We start from the raw sequence: 26,821 nt of genomic DNA, 5'->3' as shown, positions 1-26,821 counted from the left end.
GTCACGTGATTTACGATTCTTGTGAAAAAGGCTAATCTACTTCGAGTGTAACTAGGGTGACCACCCGTCCCGCTTTGCGTTGTACCGCACAGCATTCTGACTCCTTGTCCCGCACGTCGCATATTGAGAAAATGTCCCGCATTTTCATCTGTCTGTTGGTTTTTAATTATAATATTAAGAAAACGTGCATGCGTTATTTTGACATTTTAAGAAAGCATTACATTTATTATTTTGCGTAGTTTTTCACCTACCAGCGCTTCGACAGAAGTAACATCCCAACAGCCGTTTTTTAAATCCTATCCAATGGGTGAAAAGAAAGGAGTAAACACGGTCACTAGTAGGTTGTGACGGCTGTCAATCCAAATGTGGAGCGGAGTTGGACTTGGTCAGAACTGTTTCAAAAATAGGGTGACCAGACCGGTTTTTGGTGTTCTGTCCCATGAAATGTCCCCGTTTTACAGCTCGTTCAAACCAACCCGCATATACATTGCAAAAAAGACCGACGAGCATACAGCAGCCTGCTGGAGAAATTGTGTAGTGGTCATGTTAACCAACAGAGGGGGCTGTGCAGCTACACTTGGTCGCGCGCGCGCCGCTACTTCATGAGGAACGTAATCTGGATCCGGAACAGAGCAAAGCGCCATTATCGTCAAATATCAAAATAAACATCGTTATCAGTTTCAAGGTTAGTAACATACTAACTATTCATACTGTTTGTATGTTTTATAACAGGGCGCGAGATTGTTTTGCACAATTTTAAACGTCCACATTAGTTCCGTCACAACGCAGCAATTTCCACACACACGTGAGTGTGCCTACGTGGTGAAGGTACACTCAGATATGAATAAATATAAAATAAAATAAAATAAAATAATACACGTACTTTGTGCTTAAAATGAGTCTAAAATGCAGAATAATAGTTCAAAATAGTTAAAAGTTAAAACAGTTGTAATTACTGTATACAGCTAAAAACTTGTGAAAATTAAAATATTAAATTCAATAATGTTAAAAAATACTTGTTAAATGCTGTAAAATATTTATCTTCTTATATTTATGTTGTTTTATTTTTGTAAAGTAATGTACTTTTGTAAAGTCACACTAATGTTATAACAGGCATATTGTTTTGAACTGCTTTTACATTGGTTACTATTAATCGTGTAAAAGTTTTTTTTTTTTTTTTTGGTGAATTGTATTTAGACCAGAGCAAAAATCCTAATAATAAAACTAAATCATAATTATTAATATAATAATAGCCTATAAGGAACCCACAACAATTAAAAACAAAAACATTCAAAACATTCATGTCCCTGTTTTTTAAATAGATAATAACAAATGAGATTTTGGTGATATTTTGACCACTCGAATAGGAAATGTCCCCAGTTTCCATTTCAGAAATCTGGTCACCTTATTAAAAATAGTTATCTGCATGATGCCTGCTGCCTTTAGGGTCAGTGATGTTTAATTTAAATGACATGTAAAATAAAGACATGTTATGTTATATTGTGATGTAATGGTGTTTTCTGGAAGGGACTAAAGAACAAAGTATTTTTATCAGCTGAAAGGCAGAATACAAATGTTGTTATTAAGGTAGATAGACATTATATAACAGCTTCAGGTTGTGTTTTAGTGTTTAGAATTTAACCAGCATGAGTTTGAAATGCTTTTTTTGTTTTGTATTGTTTTTTGGTGTTTTTGCCTTTTATTGTGTATGTAGAGAAAAGTGGGAGGGAGGCAGACTGGATAAGGAAAAGTCCACGAGCCGGGACTTGAACTCAGGTTGCCCAAAAAAACAAGGGCATTATATCAGCGTGCTGCCCACTAGACTACTGGTGCCAATCCACCAGCCTCAGTTTGATAAATATTAGAACCTCATTGTGTAATATCCATGAGGGGAACAGAATCCGACGGCAAAAATCCAACTGTCAGAATTTGTTTCCCCATACCCATAATGAGAGATGTTTATGTAGTGGATTAAAAGATGCTGATTCTATTCTAGGTGTGGATGGAGCTTAACCAGCATCAGTTTAAAAAAAAAAAACTATTCACATAGTGTATTGCCTATTCACATGGTGTAGAGCCTATTTTTTTTGTTCAGCACTTTAGTTCAGCTTCTGTTGATTTTCAGTGTGTTTTTAACTGTGAGTACATTTTGACTTGTCATGAATTGACATACTTTTGGCCATGTGTATGTTCTACATCATCGAGACCTTCATGTGCTCACTTGGAGGTCACTGGAGATCTCCATTAGCTCCAGAGTCATTTCAACAAAATCGTCTAATAGCTTTTTACAGAATGAATAAGCAATTGTGTAAATATGAGGATCAAAACAAGCCTGCAATGAGCCATAAAAGACAATGCATCATCTCTGTGTACACCTCCTCTCGCAAATATTCACAAAATACTGTGTACAGAACTGTCTATCTCTGAACTGTCTTTTGTGAAACAGCACAACATGGCTTCAAGCTCTGATTGTGGCGGCAATAGAGACTGAGAGGCAGCGAAATAAAAATGTTCAATAGGAATGTGTTGTATCTGTGCATATTGTGCTGCATGGATGCTCTGGGTTAAAAGAAGATGTAACAATCGATATCTTCCTCTGCTTGTCTTTTGCCTTTGGCTGTATCTTTCTCTCCTACTTAATCTCACACAGAGCGCAAACGAAAGCACATGAAGGCAGTGCTCTAGCAGATCAGCACGTCCTGATTTTGCTGAGCTAGATGCATTCCTGGGTCAACATATTTTGTTGATCCTGGAACAACATTCCTTTCCGAAAATTTAATCCTAACTATAAGTTATCCCTATATTCAGAGGGAAATGATAGAAATAACAGACGCGTCGACCTAACCCTGGTTGTAAGTCTAAATTTGACATAAACTGTAAACTTGCCCCTCAAATCTGATTGGTTGATTGGAATGTTATTCAAGGATCAACATAGATGCTGATCCAGGAACATGTTCCATTTGGTGAAATCAGGTTCAGCAGATCACAGTGTTCAGGGTTCAGGGTTTTTGTTGCCCATGCCCGATCAAAGGATGAATTTGTTTTGCAGCAATTAGTATGCCAACAATTAACCATAAATGTTGAGGCCCCACACATTTTTAAATTATTATAAATAACCCTAGCTCATACATCAGCAGTATTAATGAGAAAGGGGCCAATGGTGTTGACACCATGTTGACAAATGAGGAAATTACATTATATATAATTGCGTATATGCAAATTTGAGCATAATTCAGCATTTTTTAAGTATGGTGTATAAAGAAAACAAATGTATCTTTACAAAATATTTGTAATCTGATCACCACCTCCCTGAATAGGACAGTTTGGTTGCAGTTCATTAACCCTTGGCTCTACTTATTACATTGTTAGCTAACTGCATGATAATATGTACATTTCTGAAACCACATACATTGGACAGTCACCTCCGATACCAGATTCTCTAAATTGTAATGTTGACATGCATTCTCTGTAAAGCTGCTTTGAAACGATATGTATTGTGAAAAGCGCTATACAAATAAATGTGAATTGAATTGAATACTGGCATATAATATTGCTAGGAATGTAGACGCTTGATTTTAATCTTAAAGTCAGAATTAATTTAATTCATAAAGTATATTGTTAAATGTATTGGAATGTGATTAGTAATTTGTTGGAATAAAATGTCAGAAAGAGATTTTTAAAAAATACATTTCATTAAACTTTATCTAAAATCATGTTATGTGAATTTTGAAAGGACACTCCTAAATAAAAAAAAAAAACGATCACTCACATACTTTCACAAACTCTCATTCATTCCATTGTGATCATCAGAGGTGCATGTACGTAAAATGGCTTTAGCTTAGCATAGAAAGCTAAATGTACACAAAAATTTTCAAGCTGTTCTCAAAACTGTTAACTGTAATTTAAAAAGATTTATAGTAGGGATGCCACAATTTTCAATATAATATTGAACCGTTCGGTACGACATCCACGGCTCAATACGCGCTTGTGAATTGCGTTTTTTTCGGTTTTATGTTTAAATAATTTATGTGCGTTTTATTTCTCTCCGAATTGACTGTTTGTGTGTGCCTGTAAGTCTACGAGTACTCCTCCCCGCGAGTAAATATTCAATCACTATGCTCTAAAGTTAGGGGGCGCTGAACCATCATTCCACACTTTAACATGGCGAGCGGCGGGGAAGTGAGGCTACAGTACGAGGAAGCGCCGGCGTCTTTCAAATCCGTGGTGTGGAGACATTTCGGTTTTGCCGTTGAGTATAATCAAAGACTATAGAATAACACAAGACGCGTCACTCGTATTGTTTTGAATGGGAGAAAGTGAAACGCGCAATATGGTGGAATAAGTCCCGCCTTCTAAATAAGAGCCAATCGCTGACTGATAAAGTCATCGAGTCACTGCAGCGGCCGTTAGAAGCACCGGTTTCTATAGAAACAGCCAGACGAGTGTCTCCGAAATGAGGCACAAGAGACGCGCATTTAGGTCTGCGCATGCGCATTAGCTTGATCCAGCCTGAAAAGTACAGATTTTTTGTCATGATTCCAGCGTTTGAGAAAAAAAATAAAATAAAATGAGGCAGTTGTTGTCAGATTTTATTGGTGATTTCAAATATTAAATTTAATCGAAAGCTTGGTAAACAGCTTTGGAGAATTTGTTTGTACAGTTTGTACATGGGCTACCAACAGCTGTGAGATGTCAGTGTTAATTTTAAAATAAAAAATTATTTTATATTATACAATACACTAGAAACTAGTGGACTTTTCTTTGCTTTTAAATAAAATAAAGGAGTATTGCAATAAATCGTTTTTACTTTTTCTATTAACCTCTTACTGTTCCTATTGCCTAAGCATAGAATAACAAACTGAACCGAACCGAACCGAACCGAAAACCATGGTTAAAAAACCGAGGTATGTATTGAACCGTGGGCTAACTGTATTGTTGCATCCCTAATTTATAGTGTTTTATAACTTGTTGTATGTGGATTCTGTTCATAGAGTGAGGTAAAATACATTGATTTTAGTTATCCTTATTTGGCCTCTGACTGTATGAGTGGAACATGCATCATGAATGCTGAATGCTCATCAGAATGCTCATCAGATTGGCAAGATTAAGTGGAATATGGATGAATTATGATTTTAGGTTTTTGGATATATCAACACTTTTCAATAAGAGCTTGCATGACAGGTATGTGCTTTTTAATTACATACAGGTTCCCTCAACTGTAGCTAGCCAAAAGTAATTTTAGTTCACTCAAGTGTAACGTTAAAAACATATTTGCTGATGTTTTTTCTTATGTCCAATTTTAGGCATCTTACTCAGTACAATATTTATTTAATAAATCTGATTTATTTTGCTAAAATATATTTTGCAATAATTTTTGCTCTGTCTTTCATGGAAATGGAATGAACGGAAATGTCCATTCTACAAAAATCAGTTCAAAGTACACTGATTAGTCATAGGGCATTAAATGAATGCCATTAACCATAACAGTCAATATTAAATGTGTTTAATTACATTTTCCCAGTTTATTTATTTTTCACCTAATTACTCTTTGCTGTAAATGAGATTCTCCAAATTGACATTTGAGTTCACATGTAAGCCTATATCTAAAAGAGCTGTATTGAAAACTAGACATCAGATTCTTACACATAGAGGTTCTAATCTTTATCATACTGATGCAGGTTAAACTCCATGCATATACAGGATAGAATCAGCATCTTTTGAGCCACTACATCAACATCTGTCATCATGGGTGTGGAGGAACGGATTCCGTCAGCGGTATTGCTAGACATCGGAATCTGTTCCCCCCATGTTTCTTACACATGGAGGTTCTAATATTTATCAAACTGCTGCTGGATAAGCTCAGTGCACATATAGGATAGAATCAGCATCTTTTAAATTTTGCAATGTATTTTTGACTACACATTATGAAGACTTTTTTTTTTTTTTTACTTTCACACCAATTCATTTACATGACTTTCCAGAACATGACAGACAGGATAACTTTAATTACATAACTGAATGTAGCCCAAGTTTAACTCAAATGTTAACAACAACCGACAAAATAGATCTGAAAACACAGGAACTTAAATATAAAGTCAGACAGGGTAATTATTGATACACAGCTGAACTGATTAGCAAATCATATCTGTAACCAAGACAACTAAAAAGTGGCGGGAACCAGAACAAAGGAACACATGTGACTGAAACTAATAAACTAAAAATCCATGAAAATGAAACTAAGATCAAAATAACTGAATGTTTGTGACAATTCCAGGGTTATTAAAATGATCTTTTTAGTCAAATATGGCAATAGCTAGAAAATATATTAATTATGAAAATGGACATAAACTAATAGTGAGTTTTTCAGATCTAGAAATTATTTTACATTTTTAAAATTACCTCATATATCCAGGTTTTCCAAGACCATGCATGGGAATTTTCCATGCTAATGAAAGAGCTATCCGCACACTCCGCCCCTCAGCTGCTCCCACAGCCCTGTTTGTCTTGCCCTTTCCTGAGGTCTGACCACTGAGCTTGAACTCAGCCATTACAAGCCCATCAGAGAAGAGAGGTTTTTCTTCACCTCTGGTCACTTGGGAGCAAAAGCCACTGGGAGCCTTACTAATTGGGCTAGCAACAAAGGACCAAGCAACCCCAAGGCCTTAGTGCTCCACAAGTAAGCTGAAAGGCACAGCCATTGATAGAAGGAGTGAATGGTGAGACGGGCTTGTTACTATCTAATGGGAAACCATATTTGTGGTATAAACTAAGAGGGGTTTGTTTCCTCAGTCCGACAGTTGCCTTTACTCTCTGCTGACAGTTGAGATGCAAAAGGCTTTTGAATAGTACTCTTGCCTCATATCTGTTACCATAGTTGCATCTGTGCTCTCATCCAGGCCTGGGCAGCACAATCCTGTGTGAACTCAGAAGGAGAAGGGAGAGAAGAAAGCAGTATGATGTTGTGAGAGATGCCATTAGGGCTAATCAGCAGTAAGACTTGTCCACTGCACAACACTGGGTCTCAGAGAAAATGTAGATTGGTTTTGCATCAATATTTAAAAGGCAGATAATATTTTGGGTTCGGTATGACCCAAACGGCATTTCATGACTTGAGAGATTCAACAAACTAAATCAGAATCAATAACTTGCAGGCTCTAATACTGTGTTGAATAATGGAGTTTTCAGAGCAAGTGATAAGTGTCAAGCTTTGATTGCTCTCTTGCCTCCTCTCATGCACAGTATATACAGGTGATTTCCATACACACAAAACATGATATAGAATGAAAGTCACTACTGCTTCTGCTCAGTGCTAGCAAGTGAATCTGAGTCTGAGGCGATTATCATAAATATTGTACTGTGTTGCTCATAAAAGTGATAAATTAACATAATAACATGCCATTTAATACTACATAAAATGTTTTTCCGTAGTTAATAGAACTCAGCCTGAAGGTGCAGTCACATTAGTGAAATTTCACAGACAAAAAAGGTCTATTGTCAATAGTGTAGCAAAGTATTAAACTCAGCTCACACAAAAGTCACTTTCAAACCAAGCAGCTTTCTGTTGGTCAACGTGCCGAATCTCTGTGACTGACTTGAACCACTTGTGAAATCTGCATGGGGAAATCTTTCGCTCTAATGAAAAATTCCAGATCATGTGGATTCCTATTAAAATGACTGGACTTCTCTAGTGTCTTCTCTAGACTTCTCAATTTGCTGAACAATGGTAAATGTGACCACACGTTAAGTACTGTAATTTGTGAAACATTTTCTGTATTTTAAATTTCTCACTTGTTCACTCACTCACTGTTCCTTACATTGGGAATGCTACGTAGCACACTTCATAGGAATGTTTTGAAGGTTACTAAAGGCATAAAAGTAAAATTACATTTAATTGGTTGTGACTAAAATCACCTCTAATGACATGTGCCAGTGACATGTGGAAGCCTTAAAGTATGTTCTGTGTACTGCCTAGTATTTATTATTTTTTTTTTAATGGTAAGTGAAACAACCATTATTCCACAATAAACAGCAATTTAATTTTTTGGCTAATTAAAAAAAAAAAAAAAATCATATACCCTAGTAATCTTTAAAGGGTTACTTCAGGATTTAGCATTAAGCTTTGTATTAGTAGAATACCACTAGTATTTTCGAATTACCGTGCTTTCCCCCTTCATATCAGCCCGAGATGAGAGATTTATGCATTTTTATTCTGTAAAAAAGTCTCCGATGACGCAAAAATCGTCATTTTGCATCATCGGAGGCTTTTTTGGCCAGAGGCTTAAAACTACAGCCAGTAATAGCAGGTAGTTCCGCATTTTTTCACCACGCCCATACATATGCGCATTTGAGGTTACTCACGGACATAGATCAAAGATTTTATCAAAAGTGGGTGTCAATTATATTTTTAAGCTTACAGTAATTAACTTTATTTTGTCTGCACTAAATAAAGATTGGTTCATCTCGCAAATTTATCGGTCTCTGCAGTCATCTCAACCAATACAGCAACAGGCTTTTGTGGTAACGTTAGCATAAATAGATAAATAGACTAACTCAGTTTTACAGAACAGTGGCTTTACTTTGATAACAGTCAACTTATATGCAACTTATATGTAATTGTCTATCTAACGTTACTTTGCTAAGTTTGCAGTTTTACTGCTATCTACAACACTACATATAGGCTACTGTGTTATCAGTCTAGTATCAGCGAGTCTTACCTCTAGTCGAATACGCTTAGTACCAGATGCCCAGGCTGTTCGTCCTCTGGGAAAGTGAATATCGATGGTATCGCGGTGTCCTTCAGAATGGTTCTCTTCATTGCAAGGATATTTGGTTCGTAGTCCTCGTGCTTGAAATGGAGACTACATATTCTGCGTTTTTTTTAGGTTTTCTATAACGGTGTCATCTCCAAACTTCGGGTGTTTGATGGCCCACAGCCACTGTTTACATCGCTCCAAATCTTTAACTTAATCGGAAAATGATGGAAACTTACTTGTCCTTTCCTGGTTTTGGGTGTACATCCAGGTACAAAGCAATTTAGCACCATTTCGCTGTAAATGTATGAACTAACTCACGATTTATAGAATTAATATGTAACAAAGCAAGCCTAGTTGTTTGAATTTTCCTGGTAATGCCGCCTGTAACCGATAGGCATGGTTTGGCCGTGGCCTCGCAAGGGCAGCAAAACAAGTGCATTCTGGGAGTTGTTGTCTTTCATCCACATTAGTCAAAAATAAATTTTCTGCCTTTTCTCAGTCTAGAAAGCTCCAAATTCAAAAATAATTTCACATTTCTACTACATAAATGACCAATTTTAAATACACATTCATCTTTCCAGGGGTGAAGTACCCCTTTAATCAAAAAAGTTAACCTCCCCCACCACCCCCATATAGTTAGCAACGCCAACTTGATAATTTGGCGAAGGACAAAATCAACTTTTTGTCTACATTTTTCTCATTCCAGAAGCCGTTTCACTCTGATACATGTCACAATAGGGAAGAAAAGAATATCGCAACTTCTATTTCATGTCGACTTTAACATAGGGGGAAAAATGTTTTTTTACTCTAATTTTGTGTCAACATGTTGTAACTTTTGACAGTCTGCACAAATAATCAAAGAGTCGAGAAAGAGTAAAATATATATATATGTCCAGTTCATTCATCACACTGGGAATAGAACATCAAGTCAAGCACATTGCCTTGTGGGATACAGTGTTTTCCTGCAGTAAGCTCTGGTACCACATATTTTAGTAAATCGCACAAGCAAAAGTGCACAAGCTTTGCATGCAGTTCTTGCACCTTCCATCTCTTTCCCAGTGAAAATGTACTGGGAGTGCACACAGCATAAAACAGGCTTTATCCCCCGTCACATGTGCACAGTGTGATTGGGATAGATTGGTTGTCGGGGTTGGTGAAATACTCCTGGATCAATGATATGTGTACAATGAGGTAATTCTTTGTTTCTCTGTGTATTTATTCAGCAGGGATCTGAGCGTGTGCCAGAAACGATTGTCTTGCTCTCTCTGTGGAGTGACACTGACGACTCTCTCTTCTGACACTCCTTTGGGGTGGCCCGCTTCCTCTCATCCATCCATGGACTTGTCTGCCGTGTTGACAAAGCATCGCAGGTCTCTCTCCATCAACACCACTGCCTGACAGCACCGCGTTTTACGCCGCGTGGAAGACTGTCACGGAGTCAGGTAATGGGTTTGCTGACACAAACTATGCGGGTCAATAAAACTCAAAGATGTTTCGGGCTCTGGGAAATGTCTTTTCTGTAATGTCTGCACCACGATGTAGCCCTTTGAGGTGCCGGGAATGGGATCTTTAATATTGACCTTTGGCTATACACAGACACCGAGCTCTTGTTTTGAAGCCATTACAGAGTCTATGACACACTTAAGAAATTTTCAGAGGCTCACTTTGAAATACATTTCATAATGTTTTGTTTTGATGTTTTTAAAATGTCCCACCAGGGAAATATGTCAAATATCAAATTGAAAGATCTTTTCATCAAGGTTTTTCTTGAAGAGATGTAAGAGTTTCTTGACTGACTGATTGATTGATTGATTGATTGATTGATTGATTGATTGATTGATTGATTGATTGATTGACTGATTGAATTTAAACTATAGTCTGTTCATACCTTAGTTAGTGTAGCCTTTGGTGCCGACATGGCTTAATTCAATAAACGGGTTTAAATAAATAAAATAAAATAAATTATATTTAGAGAAAAAAAAAAAAAAAATACTGATCGCATATAGGCAGTAAAAAAAATGGATTTAATTAATTTTTATAGATTTTATTTAGGTAGATTTATTTTTTTTACTATTATTTGGTGTTGAACAATTTTTTAAATACTTTTTAGGTATGTAAGTTTCCGCCATTTGGACCTCTCCAGGTGATTTGTGGTTCGAAAATGAATATGATAGGAGGTCATTCTCCCTCTGACACGGTGATGAGGCAGTCATAGTGCAGTGGCATTTTGTAGCGTTTAAATTTAGGTATTGGATAGGATTAAGGGATGCAGAATGGTCATGCAGATTAAGGAATTAATAAATGCTATAAGTACTAATAAACAACCAATATACTAGTAATATGCAAGCTAATAAGCAACTAGTAAAATAAAGTGTTACCAAAATTTTTTATTAAATAATTTTCTCCATTTTCTCCCATTATTTTCTCATCAGATTTTTCCCTCAGGGAAAACGCCCCTCCTAAGTAAGTTTCTTTTGTACTTGTTCAGAGCTAGTATGTCTTATGGTAATGACCCCCAGTAATTGACACGAGACTTTTACAAGCTTTAACCTCATGTAAATACAGGACAAGAAGAGTTGAACCCTGCTGTACATACCTTTAGGTGCAGTAAACGCATACATCACATTTAAATGGTCATCCAGGCCATAAAGAAACATAGAGCGCACTCCACTTACAAACAAAACAGAGCATCTCTTATGTTAATGTTTAATTATTTTAATGAATTTCAAGATAATTTGTGCTGCAATGTGCACAGCAAACTATTTCAGGACCCTCTGGTGACTTTTTTTAACATCCCAACCTCATAAAAAATGTAGGCCATACTGCTGTTTTAGGCCATGAAGAACATGGGCTGAATCTATGCTGATGAAGATACGTCACAAATGGTAAGCTTTGGCATGGTGTCTTTTTATAAGATACATATAAACATTGTTGTCTTAATAGGGGCTACTTTTGTGATCAGGGAAAGGCCTATACTATACTATATTTAAGTTTGGAAACAGTCTAATCTTGGCTGCAATATGGACCCTGTTACAAATCATAATGGTCTCACAGGGAAATAAAACGCTTCATTGAATTTCATGTGTAATTCCAGAATACACCTACATAATGTAGGTTTCCAGAATACGCCTACACGGCCAATACATTAAAAGGTGCTGTAATCGATTTCAGGCGTTACGTGTTCCACCACTAAATTCCCAAACACATGTGTCTGATTGGTTAAAAAACTGGAGGCACTTACCCCGGTCACCCTCCACCCTTTTATAGATCAGGTGATTGGTTCAAAACCTGTATGTGAATGGATGAAATCAGTCCTTGTAGTCTTTTTCTCTTTCTCTAATTCCCTTCACTCATTCATCCTGTCACTCACTTTTTGTATGGCATTAAGGCGATTGCATCAGACAGCCAAACGATTGAGATCATTAGGCGAACTGATTTAATGAACAGGAAGCGTCCTGCTTGGCCGTGGCAGGTGTGCAGTACTCACACAGACAGGCACTAATTGATTTCTCAGCCAGTGAATTCCCCGGATAAATATATGAGGGCCCAACACCTCCGCAATGCGAGCCGTCAGCTCAAGTGGCTGCGAAGGTGCTAGCACAGCACAAACAGTGCACAAGGCATGATACGCAAATCCATCAACGCTAAAAGAGCGTCTTTGTTTACCTCATATGGCCTCCCAGCATTCTCGCCTGTTGCCACGGAGACTCTTATATCACAGCTAGGGTTGGGAGGAGTGATGGTATGATGGCTGAAATCAGGAGTGGCTGCTGTATTGTACACAACATGGGTTTTGTCTCTTTAGTTTGTACTTTGTCCATCTCCTGTTTTTCTGTTTTTGTGTGTGTGTGTGTGTAACCCTCACAATACCATTTTCTTTTGTTTTTTACTTATTATTGTTAAATATTAGGTAATATGTGGGAAAATTATTGACTATACCCAAAGACTATAGAATAACACATTCGTATTGTTTTGAATGGGAGAAAGTGTAACGTGCAATATGGCGGAATAAGTCCCGCCTTCTAAATAAGAGCCAATCGCCGACTGGTAAAGTCATCGCGTCACTTCAGCGGCCGTTAGAATCACCGGAGAGACGCGCATTTAGGTCTGTGCATGTGCATTAGCTTGATCCAGCCTGAAAAATAGTTTTTTTTTTTTTTTGTCATGATTCGAGCGTTAAGAAACTAAATTTATGAGCCGGTTGTTGTTAGATTTCATTGGTGATTTCAAATATGAAATTTAACGGTAATTTTGGCGAACAGTTTTTGGAGAATTTGATGTTTCCCCATTCAAAGAGATTGCATGATGCCCAGGATGCCCGAGAGGCGTTTCAAAGATGGCCGCCGAGTGAAATGACTTGTCTTAAAGGGACTTTGCTATACCCCACTAGGTGTGCAGCATGTCACAAATACTTATCTTTCATAGTAAGGCTGGAATACACACAACTTTTTCACAGATTTTGCCCCAATTTCCAGTCTAGATGAGTCAAAGCTGCAACTTTTGGGCTGTCAAAGTTGACTGATTTCACAGAAAATTGTGTAGTGTATGATGAGCACAGATTTTTTAGCATCAAACTATGATTCCATCCAGTCGTAGGATATAAAACATGTTAGATGTTTTGAGCTGATTTTAGAACACATATTGTTTTCATTTGTCTCATCTCTGCGTGAGTTGGTTGTGTTTGGAAAAACTCATGTTTGCAACTCATTTGTTTAATGTACTGTATGATTAAGGTCTGGTTTCACAGACAAGGTTTAGATTAAGCCAGGATTAGGACATTTAAGTAGCTTTTATAAACGTGCCTTAGAAAAACACATTACTGGTGTGTCTCTTGAGACAAAACAATGGTACTGACATTTTAAGATATGTCAGTGCAAGTTGTTTTCAGTTTAAACCAGCTCAAACATGCATTTCATCAGGGACTAGGCTTAAGCCTTGTCTGTGAAACCGGGGGTAGAATCATCTAGTTTATTCTAGCCTTTAGTGAAAAAAATGTTTAAATATGTCACTTTGGTGATTAAAGATGAGTTTTAAGGGATAAAATTATTGACTACAGGGGGAGTTTACAATATTTTTATTCTACAGTATGTCATTATACATGACGTTATGGTGCTTTGGGAGGTACTGTCATACTAAAAATCTCCCCGCTGTGAATTCATTGATTGGTGAGTTAGGGTTCAAAAACATCCTCAGTTTTGCATTGCGATACCTTGGGTGCCATCATTTACTTCTTCACCCTTCTGCTCTCTGAGGTCGCTGTGGGGAATGGAGAGAGCCAATGATTGGCAGTCACGGTGATTGGCACTCATTATTAGCCTTGTGACTGCTTTGCAACCAAGTCCAGTTCCATTTAACAAAACCCAGCTATTGCTGTCAGCCATTAATTTGTTTTGATTGATTTTTAATGCTTGTCAACTAGTCGCATTTGGACTGAAGCAACCCCAGTGCGTCTCGCTCTCTTTCTATGAGATCACATTAATTTCTTTGTTTCCTGCTCCTTTTATTAGAGAGGGCAAACGTTTCTCTGTTACATAACTGTTGTACTACATGTATTTCGACTGCTTTTAAACGTGGATCAAAGACTAGACATAGTTCAGAAGTAATAGCCTCTCATCAGTATACATCTACCCGTGGAATACCCCCCCCCCCCCCCCATCTCTCTTTCTTTTATCCATCCTCATCAGTGAGAGTTTCCGCCTCTTCACCTTGTCTTTACTTTCTCCTTTCCTACATGAGTGTTCCAAATGAATGGCCATGTGGCAGGCAAAGTTCATAAGTATTCACAATATTTCTATTTTCCCCGAAGGAATTCATCATGAGTCGAACGATTACAATTTGTTCCCCGAAAATTTGTCATGTCTACGTGCGGGGGTGTTCGATGTTCTGGAACCTGGCGAGGTATCGACTCCATCAATCAGTATTACCGTGGTAACGTTCTGAAAGCCCTACATCCAGCGGCAGGCAGCGGGATGGAAAGACAATTATACAGGGAACATGGAATGAGCGAGAGAGACAGATGAGGGTTGTAGGCCTTTAAAAAAATCCAAGCACACATATCTTTGACTCACTTGTTTTCTACCTTTCCATCAGTTGGTGTCAATAGTAGTTCTTACCAGTGTAATTTGTCCCTATAGATCCGCAATGCTTCAGAACATTCAAAAATAGGGAAAATATGTTGCGTGCTACATACAAACGAAGGGATCCGGAGTCAATTAAACCAAAATAATCTCAGTCTGATAAGGCAATTCTCTCCAGTCAAACAAATATGGTAATTAATTCAGTCATAATACCATTACCATAAAAATTTATGCAAACTTTCTGTAAATTATAAATCTTTGCTTGTCTATCTCTACATGTTCTGTAGAATCTACAAACACATAGAGCTTTAACCAAAGAAAACCCCCCACCACAATTGATCACAAAGTCTAATTAAGTTGCACATCAATACTCACAATTAAGACAGAGTTGAAGTTAAACATGCTTCCATGCTTCATATCGATCTTTAGCATTGAGACATTGGTCCAACAAGTCAAAAAGGGCTCCTTAACCAACAGTAAAAACTAATTATGAGAAACTGTGTTGTCTACGAGTATACAATTTAAGTAATAACAAAGTCCTTTTCAAGAAAAGTCAGTTTACTTGGTAGCTGTTTGCAATGCCTCCAATGGTCGAGCATGCAAGACCAACTTCTTTCGAATCGAGAAACACTGAAATCTCAAAAACTGCTTTTCAAATTCACATTTCTGTCATGACATCTCTCAAGAATGTTTGGTAATGGATATGACAATGTTGATACGTTTGGTCTTGGCGAAATAGATCTGCTACGCTGCGGCTGTTGGTTATTACTTCTGAAGAGCAAGTACGGGACTTACAACTGCCAATAAATACATAACACGCTGCTATGAGCAAGTAAGACATGCAAGTATGTAAGTAAGCAAGTAAGAGTACTGTTATACAGTATAGCATGATGAATTACCCGTAGCAGATCTATACATGTGGAGCTGGGGAAGGTGGAGGGTTTCTGCACTGCTACAGCAAATGCTGACCAAGTATTTGAAGGTTGAGCGGTGAGCTCATTGGCTACTGATACTGATACCAATCAGCTGTGACCCTTTAGAGAATGATGTGATTGCAAGCAGATTGAGTTAAGGACCCATCACCTTGTGCCATCTATAATTTCATGACAGAACTCTAACAGCAGCTGCAGTGACGTGATGATTTTACCAATTGGAAATTGGCTCTTTTAGGTGGGACTTATTCCACCATATTGTGCATTGCAGTTTCTCTTATGCACCTGATCTCTCTTGGTAATTACAGTCTTTGGTCTTTTGTTTGAACAGCCATCAATTTAGTCCACATTCATGATGTGAATATATATAATTATCAGTTGAATTGAATTGACCGTGCCCACAGGAACTTGAACTGGAATGACAGGAAGCAAAGTTTACTAAATTGCAATTTAAAGAAATTCAACACAGATAATCAGAATCAGAAAGAGCTTTATTGCCAAGTATGTTTACATACACAAGGAATTTGTCTTGGCAACAGGAGCTTCCAGTGCAGAAGAAAGTACAGACATAGTGCAGACATACATAGGAATTACACAGTAGAGATTAAATATGCATTATGGGAAATTAAGTGTTCTTCAACCCCAATCTACAAATGTTAATTTATTACATATAGTGGACAAAATATAAACTATACACTCTAAAAATGCTGGGTCGTTTCAACCCAAATTTGGGTCAAAAATGGACAAACCCAACCACTGGGTTACATTTTTTAAATTACATTTTTAACCCAATGGTAGGGTTTGTCCATATTTGACCCATTACATTTTTAACCCAACGGTAGGGTTTGTCCATATTTGACCCAAACTGGGTTTGAAACAGCCCAGCATTTTTTAGAGTGTACACTTTTATACGTAACATCTAATAATCTGCCTGTCTGTCTGTCTGTCTGTTTATATGGCCTTCTGGGAGGTATTATGTGATTAGTGGTATGGACATAATGCTTATTCTAAATAAGCTTATGCAAATGTTTGCATCTTCTTGTGAAATCAAATGTGGTTTTGTAAACTGGATAAAAATATGTAAATTAAAGATGATTCTGAGAATCAGTATCATGTCTAATGCACATTAAAAAAAAACATATGCTGCATTAACCATTTGAGTTCTTTGACAGCAGACACCATCCTGAAAAAAAGATTACGTTAATTATGTAGGCCCCAGAGAAGAGTGCACAAAGCATCCTTTACAGAGAGAACAAGCTGTGTGTACAATCATCAAAACATCTTACGTAATGTGTGCAACTAATTTTCCAAGCCTCTAACTACTTGCTCCTTTTGCCTTGATGTCTAATAGAGGTCTTTTGGGTTGAATATGATACAGGCTTAATGAGAAAGGCCTTCTCACCTTCTCACTTTCCAATGAGTAATTGAGCTTCATGGTAAGAAGCTGGTATGGCTGATTGCGGCCCATATGCTTCATCCTGCCACATTTGTATGTGTGCCTTCCTCTTGAACTTGGTTCATAATGAATGATACCTTCTCTTTCACACTTTGCAGATGACAGTAAGTTCTCAGATGTTCTCTTTCATTTTCTGCAGTGCTACATCTCACCAGATTTCCTCTAGTCTCAAAGGTGTGACAGCAGGCAGATACTGTATCTATCATGCTTTATCATTGGCGCATTATGCATGTTAAATTGAAGATGGGATAAAAGTACTCTTGTTTCTCACCCCACACCCATTTAATCGTTTAAATTTTATTGTCAGTGAAAATATGCTAATTGGGTCCTGTTTTTGCATGAGACAATATTAAAAGGAAAAGCAATTTTTTCATTATCCAGAGAAGAGAAATTGCCAGGGTCTGATAAATGAGCTTATCCTTAATCCTAATTATGTCAAAGGCAGGATTTACAACCCCTTTTCATAAACAAGTAGGGAACTTCACAAAAGACTTGACAAAGTAACGTAGATAGCATTGCATTTAAAACACCTGACTCCAATATAGTTTCACTGCAGAAACTATGGTTGGTTGAGCTGAGCCCAGGCAGGTTTGCTCATCAACAAGCATTTAGCATAATGCCGTGACCAAATACATATGGAACTTTTACTGTACCCTCCCTCAGGCATGTGATAACTAAACCTAGAAACATGATATATAATACATAGATCCATAAGAATATGAGCATCTTGTAGGGCTCATGCTTGAGAATTACTGTAGTGATGCTGCGATGGTGACTGGCATGTTGTTTCCTGCAGTGTTTGCCAGCAGGTAATCTCTATCGCACTGAAAGTGCAGTGGATTATAAATAACCCACTGTTGTTCTGAATCAGCCCGAAAGCTCTAATCTTGTCATTGCTCTCTCCAGCTCAAAGTGGCTATGAAGCCGGCTGTGCAGCTTTAAGCGGTAGAGATTGCCCGGCAACATCATAAAGGATGGTTTCAACGCCTGAGCCTATACATGTTACAAACTATCACAATTTTAACTCCAAGTTTATATATTGTGCAAACCAAGATAAACCATAAAGTGGGAATCCTCTGCAACATGATCAAATACAGACAACAGTTCAGTCAGGAGAATTTCAGGTATGATAACATACCCAATTATCTTTTTTTTTTTTTTTTTTTTTTTTTTCAATTCATTTTAATTCTACTTCTCAACATTCAAATTTGAATTGCAATTCTACATCCTGTTTGCTACCTCAATTCAAATTCAGAAACTGAAATGGAATTTAAAAGGCATTGTCCTTTGAGTTCTGAATGGTGCACAAAACACTGGCAAGTGCAGTCTTGAACTATACGTCAGATTTATTTGAGCTGTAAATAAATTTATTATTATTATTATTATTATTATTATTATGTGGCCTACTGGGAGGTATTATGTGGTGTGGACACAATGCTTATTCTAAGCTTATACAATTGTTTACATCTTCTAAAACAATGCCTTATACTGGTTTGAAATATGTAAATTAAAGCTGATTCTATCAATTTCATGCCTAATTCAAGTGGAAGAAACATAAACTGGCATTTGAGATCTTTGACAGCAGACACCATCCTGAAAGAGATGACATCAAATTTTAAATATCCTAGCTTAATATGATTAAAAAAAAATGTTACAAAGATGTCCAACATGTAAATCATACTTCCTATTTCAATTCGCCCCCACAACAGCTGTTGTTTTTATTGAAGAACATACAGTTCTTGAAACTGCTGGAATCAGGAAATTAATCACAATTCATTATTTTAATCACTCATATGTTCTGTTAAAAAAAAAGCATTATCGTCATTACAAGAAACCAGAGGAAAAATCAAAGCCCTGCGAATATTGCCCAATGAAGGACCTCGAAGTGACAAAGGTTGAGAAGCACTTCTCTGAAACATCATTTCAAAATATGCGCTCATGTTTGTTTACGCGTTATTCGCCATCCTCTCTTTGTGCGTAACAAGACGCACAGTTAAACACGAAAAAAGACCGCTGGCTAATTCTACCATACAGTAAGTGCTTAGCTGTGAACGCGAGAAGAAAGTCCACACATGGTGTTGCGCTGGAGTGGAATACGGTTATCGGGGTCCCTCACTCACCCTCGCGCGCGCGTCCGCGGCTCTCAGAGGAAGTGCTGCTTGTGCTGAAAGAACGGCTGGGAGCGCAACACACAAGGACGCAGCGCGAGAGAGGACAGCACGAGCAAAGAGGTGCACCTGTAATCCACGCTGCTCACTCGCCGATGTGCGAATAGTGTGAGAGCATCCAGAAGAGATATTCTACACCACGCGCATACCCATGCTTGGGATTTGGCTTTCTTTTTCTTCGCTAATGCAAAAGGAAATATGCAGCGAAGCCTCACACTGCTCTGCACCAGTTTTCTGGGATTGTGCTTCGGTTCCAGTTTCCCAAGTAATATCAACATAGGTGAGTGGATTACAAAAGTGAAGTGTAGAATGGTGCGTTTTGAATAAAAAATGGAGAAAGACTTATAAATATGGTCTTAGTGATTTTACTTATTTTACCAGAAAACTGCATTGTTTTAACGGATTGTGGGATTTATATTTCCCCACAGGAGGATTGTTCCCAACCGAATCACACGAATATGAAGTGTTTCGGTTTGCGCTCTCGCAACACCAGGAAATCCCTAAACTGGTACCTCAAGTGGATATGGTCAAAATGGGGAATAGCTTCTCCATGACATATGCTTGTGAGTACAACCCGTTTTTACAGTGTAGAGAAAATGTGTGTAGTGAATATCAACGCACTGCAGCTGCTGTCCATGTCTATCTGTTGCTTTGATGGCAGAATGATAAAATGAAGAAGTCTGGATGTGAAAGTTTTGTCTCCCTGTTGCGCATACCACGCGGAGATAAAATCGATCTTATTTGTATTAAACTCTAATATATTTGGCATGGCAAATGAGGCGTTTTGAATGTATTGGTGATATACGGTTCACAAGTGCAGAAGTGCATAGTCCAGACACAAAAATGCGTGTTACGCCGAATGCGCGTTACGCCTGGAATATGTCGCTAGGTAATAAACCATTTATCATATTAAACACAATTTTTGCACGTCATATTTTGTTGTTGTTGTTGTTTATTTCGTTTCATTACTGTGCGTGCAATTAATCTCAATTATGCGTCATGATGGACGCGCGTGCTTCGTTGCTGATACATCATGAAACCGTTCTGTTATGCTTATAATGCTGATCATAATGAATTAATATCGAAATATCTTGAGGATTGTCGGTCAGTTATGTTGGGTCACAGGTCATTCTTGTGATTTAGCTTGTGTTTCTAGTCTTAAAGCGCACAAGTGTGGCAGCTTCCCTTGTACAGAGCACAGGATCAAAGCACTGTTAATACAAGCGTTAATAGCAATGAATTGATTAATCAATGACTTTCAAGCTCTTTAGACTCACGCAGATGTCTAACAGCAGCAATAGAAGAGAGGATAAACAGGGGATGTGAAATGTCTATTTTTTTTCTCGGTCAGTGATTCCCAATCAGGGATACTTGGGAAGATTTTGATTTTGGCTTTGCTAAAGGTATAAAACAAAAATTATGACTTTCATTTATAAATAAATTCATTGTTAGCTTTCTTTGAGAATGTTTTTCACATGTGCACATAGAAATGCTTAAAAAGACTGAGTTGTATCAGATGTTGAAGGTACTGATGATATTGATCATGTTTGGTTTGAAAGAGAATCATTGTAATAATAGCCACTTAAATTTACGATATATGCTGAGTGATATATCCAGTTTAACACAACACATGTCATGTTTATTGAGCCTTACTCATTGGGGAATTGTGTGACAAAAAAGGTTGGGAATCACTACTCTATATCAGTCTTTCTCTGTTTCTTTTCTCATGAATGCATTGGGAATATATAGAGAGAACAGAGTTTAGAGAATAGAGTTTTTTAAAAAATATGACGCAAACTGGACACTTGAATATGAAAATTAGTGAGCAGATATCTTTCAGCTCTGTAGCATGTTTTAAATATTCTTTGTTCTGTAATACTACTGAGAGCACATCAAAGAAATGCACATTAAATCTAAGCATTCGTCTCCCCCGGGCTACCAGTATTTCTTTTCATGATGTGAATTTTGAGCTATGCATAGACCCTCTCGCCTCATCCTCTTTTCATGGATTCAGTGTGTGTCAGGACAGACCAATCATCCATCAGCACCTCATGCCTTCTCTCTGGTCTTGAGGAAAACCAATCAGGTGAAATGAAAACTATTGCGTAATGGCCTTATTAACAGATATTAGGATGCAGATCCAAACACTAATGTGAGGGTCCCCAAACAGTGTAATTAAACTCCATCCACTGATTCTGTCAGAGCTGGAGGTGTGCGGTGGGATTTGTAATGGAGTGAAGAAACAAATCAGTCCCTCTATGAATTTCATGAGGTTCTCTCAGGTGGAAAATTCAACATGCTCATTAGTCAATGATGTTCTTGCACCTTCTTTTCCTCAAGATAAGACGTTTGTTATTCACTGACCCATTATGAAGCTCAGTCATATTGAAATGCTGCAGCAGTTTGTCTCGGATAATCGAAGGTCTCTTGTATCGCTCTGCGCTCGCGTCCTGATCTGTTGCGTGGTGAATGGGCAGCCCTCGCGCAATGAGCTGTGAGAAGAATGCTGTGAAGGCCCCGACTCTGTGTAATGCTGAATGGCCTCTTGTGCCATGAACTGAATGTGTGTCCGGAGACGCCTGAGGAAAGTAACCCTCAGCTGCTCCCCCTCTGTGTGGGCTCAATCCTTAGAGCAAACCATCCCCGTCAGCACCTGCCGGGGTAAACCAGAGGGGGGTGAGTACACAGAATTGTTCTGGGGCGAAGGCTGATTTAATAAGAAGTGGTGTGGCACCTAGGAAAGCACAGATTTACTGATAATTGGAAAGTGTAATGAGAGCACACCTAACCCTCATGCTCTCTTTGGAGTCTCAGAGACCTCAAGGTGATTTTAATAGCTAATTTTAAATATATATATTCCTAACATTGATCTTTTAGGTTAATACTTCATGATTTTTACCAGTCTTTAAAGAAATGACTATAAACAATGATAATACAGTCATTTTCAATTTAAAGGTGCAAGTGATTTCTGGTAGATGCTGTTGATATTTGAAATTACCATAACAAATACACCCCCTCCAAAAGGATCACAGCCCTATCTTGACCCCCCCCCCCCACCCCACCCCCCACAACACATACACAAGCACACACATCCAATGTGTGTTACTATGATAATTCAGGTAGAATGTCTAAATGTTATTTAGCTCCTCTACTCATTCGATGGCAAAGTCATCCGTTCCATCCAAAAAAAACAACGTTTTCATGAGCAGCTCCCATAACACGATAGAACTAATATATTACAAATGTGACAAGATTAAGGGGTTATAGCGATCACTAAAAGGGGAACCAATAGAAAAAACAACGTTACTCATGTATCGAGAAGAAATAAAGCAACCTCAGCGTCCGTTTTCACACTCTTTAAAGGGTTAGTTCACCCAAAAATGAAAATTCTGTCATTAATTACTCACCCTCATGTCGTTCCACACCTGTAAGACCTTCGGAACACAAATTAAGATATTTTTGATGAAATCCGAGAGGTATATGACATCCATTGACAGCAGTTTAAGAGAATGATACAGAAGAGAATATATAGTTGAATTAAGTCGTTATTTTGTTTTGTTTTTGTGCACAAAAAGTATTTTCATCACGTCATAAAATTAAGGTTGAACCTCTGCAGTCACGTTGACTTGTTTTAACAGTCTTTATTACCTTTCTGGACCTTGAAAGTGGTGGTTAAATTGCTGCTTATGGACGAGTCATATACCTCTTGGATTTCATCAAAAATATCTTAATGTTCCGAAGATGAACAAAGGACTTACAGGTGTGGAACGACATGAGGGTGAGTAATTAATGACAGATTTTTCATTTTTGGGTGAACTAACCTTTTAAGGTCTCTCCAGCGCTGGAAAGCTTCTCCGATATTAATGCGGCTCCTACCTCTTGCCTGATTGTAACCCTTCTTTTTAAGGTTATATTCCCATGGCCTTTTTCTCTTTTGTATTTTCTCTGCCATCTCTCTCTTTCTATAGTCATTCTGCTAATGTCTGTCTTGTGCACTGATCTCTCTCTCCCATCATGAGTGGACACGCCCCTTACTGCTGATTGGCTACAAGCCTGTTTTGGTGCTCAGTCCGATCCACTTTTCAACATTTAAAAAAAAAAAATCATTTACCGCCCCTTTAATGTGTTACTAATGTTGATATAAAACATGAATGAATAAAAACAGTGGGAGAAAGTCACATTTTTTGCCTACTGGGATTTGATTGCATAAGAGAAACATATTAATATAATTTGAAGTATGAAATTAGTTTAGCTATTTTTAACCTAAATAATTGTGTTTTCCGGAGAGCATCAAAATCAAGAGTGTCAAGACTATATTTTGTGATTTTAAATTAGGAACATTGTGTATGCTATTATTGTTCATTATTATATGAAATACAGCATCAGTTGAGTATAATATCAATGTTGATTTCCCAAAGCCACGTTTAATTTAATTGCTGCAGGTTCTCATGTGTTGGATGGTCTCTGATAACTCTTATTGCATTAAGCTGGAGTAAATTTACATATCCTGTATATCTAGAGAGATATTATAAATCAGATTACCTTATGGTAAACAAGTAATTAAAATAGATGATTCATAGATTGATCAAGAGGACCACCAGACAGTGTTATTTTCATACACTCTCCCACTTTCCAGTAATAGACACGTTTTCGCTTTCAATTTCAGAAGAATATGCCTGTATAAAGGTGGAATGCAATTTATTCAGTGACCCCCAACTGTCTCGCTGACATTTGAAGTCCTCACAGTTAATGATGGATTCCTTTATTTGATCCGTGAGAAGAATTAGAGCTGATCAATAGCAAAAACCCATGCAAAGGCTCCACAATCAATATGAGATGCTCACCGATTCCTGCATGCAAAGACTCAAGAGCCCACTTAAAGATCTATGGGAGAGTGTGCTTTCATAGGTCTACCTCCAAGAAAGAAAGCCTCCAGGCCAGAAGAATATTAGCACGCTTCAGGACAAAGAACTGAATCAAGTGTATTTACTGTTGCTATAATTTGATCTGCACTGAGCAAAGTCTCATAATATAATGCTCTAAATTAAACATCTGTTTTTTTTACTGCTCTGCTACTGTTGAAGAGTAGTACGTGCGTGCATGTTTTCTTTTATTAGGTGTTTCACAGTATGTAGTTTACACCTTCGCATCTGATGTGATTGCTCTTGGGAGACGGCTGTAAACATGCATCACAGTATCCCAGAAAGCAGCAGCGGTTTCTGTCATAAGCCTGAAATGTCTTTCAGCGCTTCGCACTGAGAAGAAAATAATAACCCTCTGCAGCAAGTCTTTCTGCATGTCGTACAGTCACAGAGAAATATGCACAGGCAGCACGGTAGTGAACCGCTAGGATTGTGAGTGTTGGGAGAGTTGGCTCCGGGGTATTGTGTTATTGTGTAACATGAGACCAATGGGGGGCAGGGATTGCCCTCAGCCACCGCAGGATCTCCAAATCCTGATCAGAACTGCAGAAGAACAGAATCATCTAGATGGGATTCCCTAAAGCAAGATATTCAGTTAAAGTGCCGAGAGGTTCAGTCTTTAAATTCCTTCCCAAAAAAGGTCCAAACAATCAGAGTTTCAAAACCACAAAATATAACATTATAAATTCTGATTGGATGAGCCACGCTGCACACCTGGGACCGCACATCCGTCGAATTCTGTATTGCAGGTTGTGCTGTTGCTTAGTAACCGTAAACAATCTACAGTTAGCTGCTAAATCACTCCCATTATAGTCAATGTGCTGTCTGCACATGTACGGCAGAATTTCTAGCAGTTGACATATTTCTACTGTGGCACTGGAAGTGTGTAAATGCACCTTGTCAGCTTCCGTGTTGCATATGCTGTATACATCTCAATGGTTTATAATTATACAATCATTCGAAAATGTGGGATTTATTAAGAAATTAATACTTTTATTCACCAAAAGTGAATTAAATTGATAAAAAGTGATTCTAAAGACATTTACGTTGTTGCAAAAGATTTCTATTTCAAATAAATGTTTTTCTTATAAACTTTAAATTCATCAAAAGATCCTAAAAAATGTATCATGGTTTAAATAAAAATTATTAAGCAGCACAACTGATTTCAACATTGATAATAATATGAATTCTTTCTTGAGAATAATATAATTGTAGTATTGTAATAATATTTCACAATACTACTGTTTTTACTATATATTTTTTTATCAAATAAATGTAGGTGTGGTGAGCATAAGAGACTTTTTCCAAAAACATTGAACTTTTTTTCTTTATCAACCTCAAACTTTTGAAACAGTTATTAACAGTTATTAATTTATGAGAAATGACTTGTGGTTCAGATTAAACCAGTGGACCTCTTGTTAATTGTAACCTTTGACCTTTACATTTTGGGCATTCACAACGATAATAGGGAGGTGATTAAGTCCCTGAATTTGTATGGTGGCTTTGTATCTCTGATTTACTATGGCTGTTGGTTTTTGTAAGAGCTGTGAAAAAGGATCCAGTGAGGGATGTACTTCTCCTCAATGAGGAAAAGAGAGGAGCTGTCATGTTCAGTCTGAGACGAACAGAGACTTTCTTGTCTCGCATAGTCCTTTACATTAATGAGAGACACAGAGAGAACCACGTCTGCTCTCATCTGTCTTCTCCTCCTCAAAAACATGACAACTGTTACCTTGCTATTTTTTATATAAAAGTAGAACAAAGAATGTAAAGGTGGTAAAACACTAAGGGAGTCTTTTGATTTTCGAGCTGCAAATGACAAATAAAAGAATGAGTGTAACCAACTGAAGTATAAACTCACTTGCCTTGACATTGCTATCTAGTGCAAGGGACTCCACTGTCCCCATACCATCATATAGTGCCATTTTAAATAGTGGAAGCAGTCCAATTATGCTTCATTAGGAGGATGCCCCATATAGCTTGAGCATTCTGTCTTAATGAGGACACATGCGTCTGTCTTGGCTGACATCACCATAGAGAATTTGAGAAGGGTTTTTTAATTCTAATCCCTGTAGGACTTGTGGAGACGTAATCAAGTACTGTATTATCCATGTTAGGAAAATGTTTTATAATAGGGAAGATCTGGCTCAGGTGTAGGGTTGAGAATCGAGAAATACTAAGAACATTAAAAGATTCATTGAACCTAATTAAACTGAAGAAAAGTTGTCTATGCAATTAAAGCCTATTAAAAATAACAAAAAACACATATTTGTTTACGGCTGGTGTGGTAAACAACACTCGCGAACAGGAAAATACTCAAAGAAAAGTCTTTAATATAGATCACTAGAGAGATCCAAACACAGGAGAAATACACATCAGACTAAATGTAAATGACACTGAACACTGAACTGAGGAAACTAAGGGCTTAAATACACAGAATAATCAACGGAACTAAGAACAGGTGTGAAACTAATGCGTAACTATGGAAACTAACAATCACTGGGAGCACAGGC

General features: G+C 37.6%; 1 protein-coding gene and 1 long non-coding RNA gene across 9 annotated transcripts in view; one reads left to right on the top strand and one right to left on the bottom strand.

Annotated features, from left to right (window-relative positions):
• The first annotated feature begins 537 nt into the window (after window positions 1–537).
• gria1a (glutamate receptor, ionotropic, AMPA 1a) overlaps window positions 538–26,821 on the top strand; it is a 103,058-nt gene continuing 76,774 nt past the window's right edge. For 2 of the 8 annotated variants that reach the window (XR_007182772.1, XM_048176893.1), the window contains exons 1-2: window positions 19,062–19,666; window positions 19,815–19,949. Coding sequence is in view for 5 of the 8 variants with exons in the window: in XM_048176893.1 (XP_048032850.1) it covers window positions 19,585–19,666; window positions 19,815–19,949 (217 nt within the window). In the remaining 3 variants the exon portion in view is untranslated. Of the gene's footprint in view, window positions 686–9,976; window positions 10,196–18,625; window positions 19,667–19,814; window positions 19,950–26,821 lie in introns of those variants that run through there. The other 6 variants (XM_048176892.1, XM_048176891.1, XM_048176890.1 and 3 more) reach the window with 6 other exon arrangements.
• The window catches only part of LOC125259319, a 108,582-nt gene continuing 102,592 nt past the window's right edge, over window positions 20,832–26,821 (bottom strand). Inside the window, exon 3 of the long non-coding RNA XR_007182774.1 lies at window positions 20,832–22,039. This is a non-coding gene — a long non-coding RNA (uncharacterized LOC125259319). The remainder of the gene's footprint in view (window positions 22,040–26,821) is intronic.

Source organism: Megalobrama amblycephala, linkage group LG23 (genome assembly GCF_018812025.1).
Source record: "Megalobrama amblycephala isolate DHTTF-2021 linkage group LG23, ASM1881202v1, whole genome shotgun sequence".
Taxonomy (NCBI): domain Eukaryota; kingdom Metazoa; phylum Chordata; class Actinopteri; order Cypriniformes; family Xenocyprididae; genus Megalobrama; species Megalobrama amblycephala.
The sequence above is the reverse complement of the archived record's forward strand: the minus strand, read 5'-3'. Positions and strand labels throughout refer to the sequence as shown.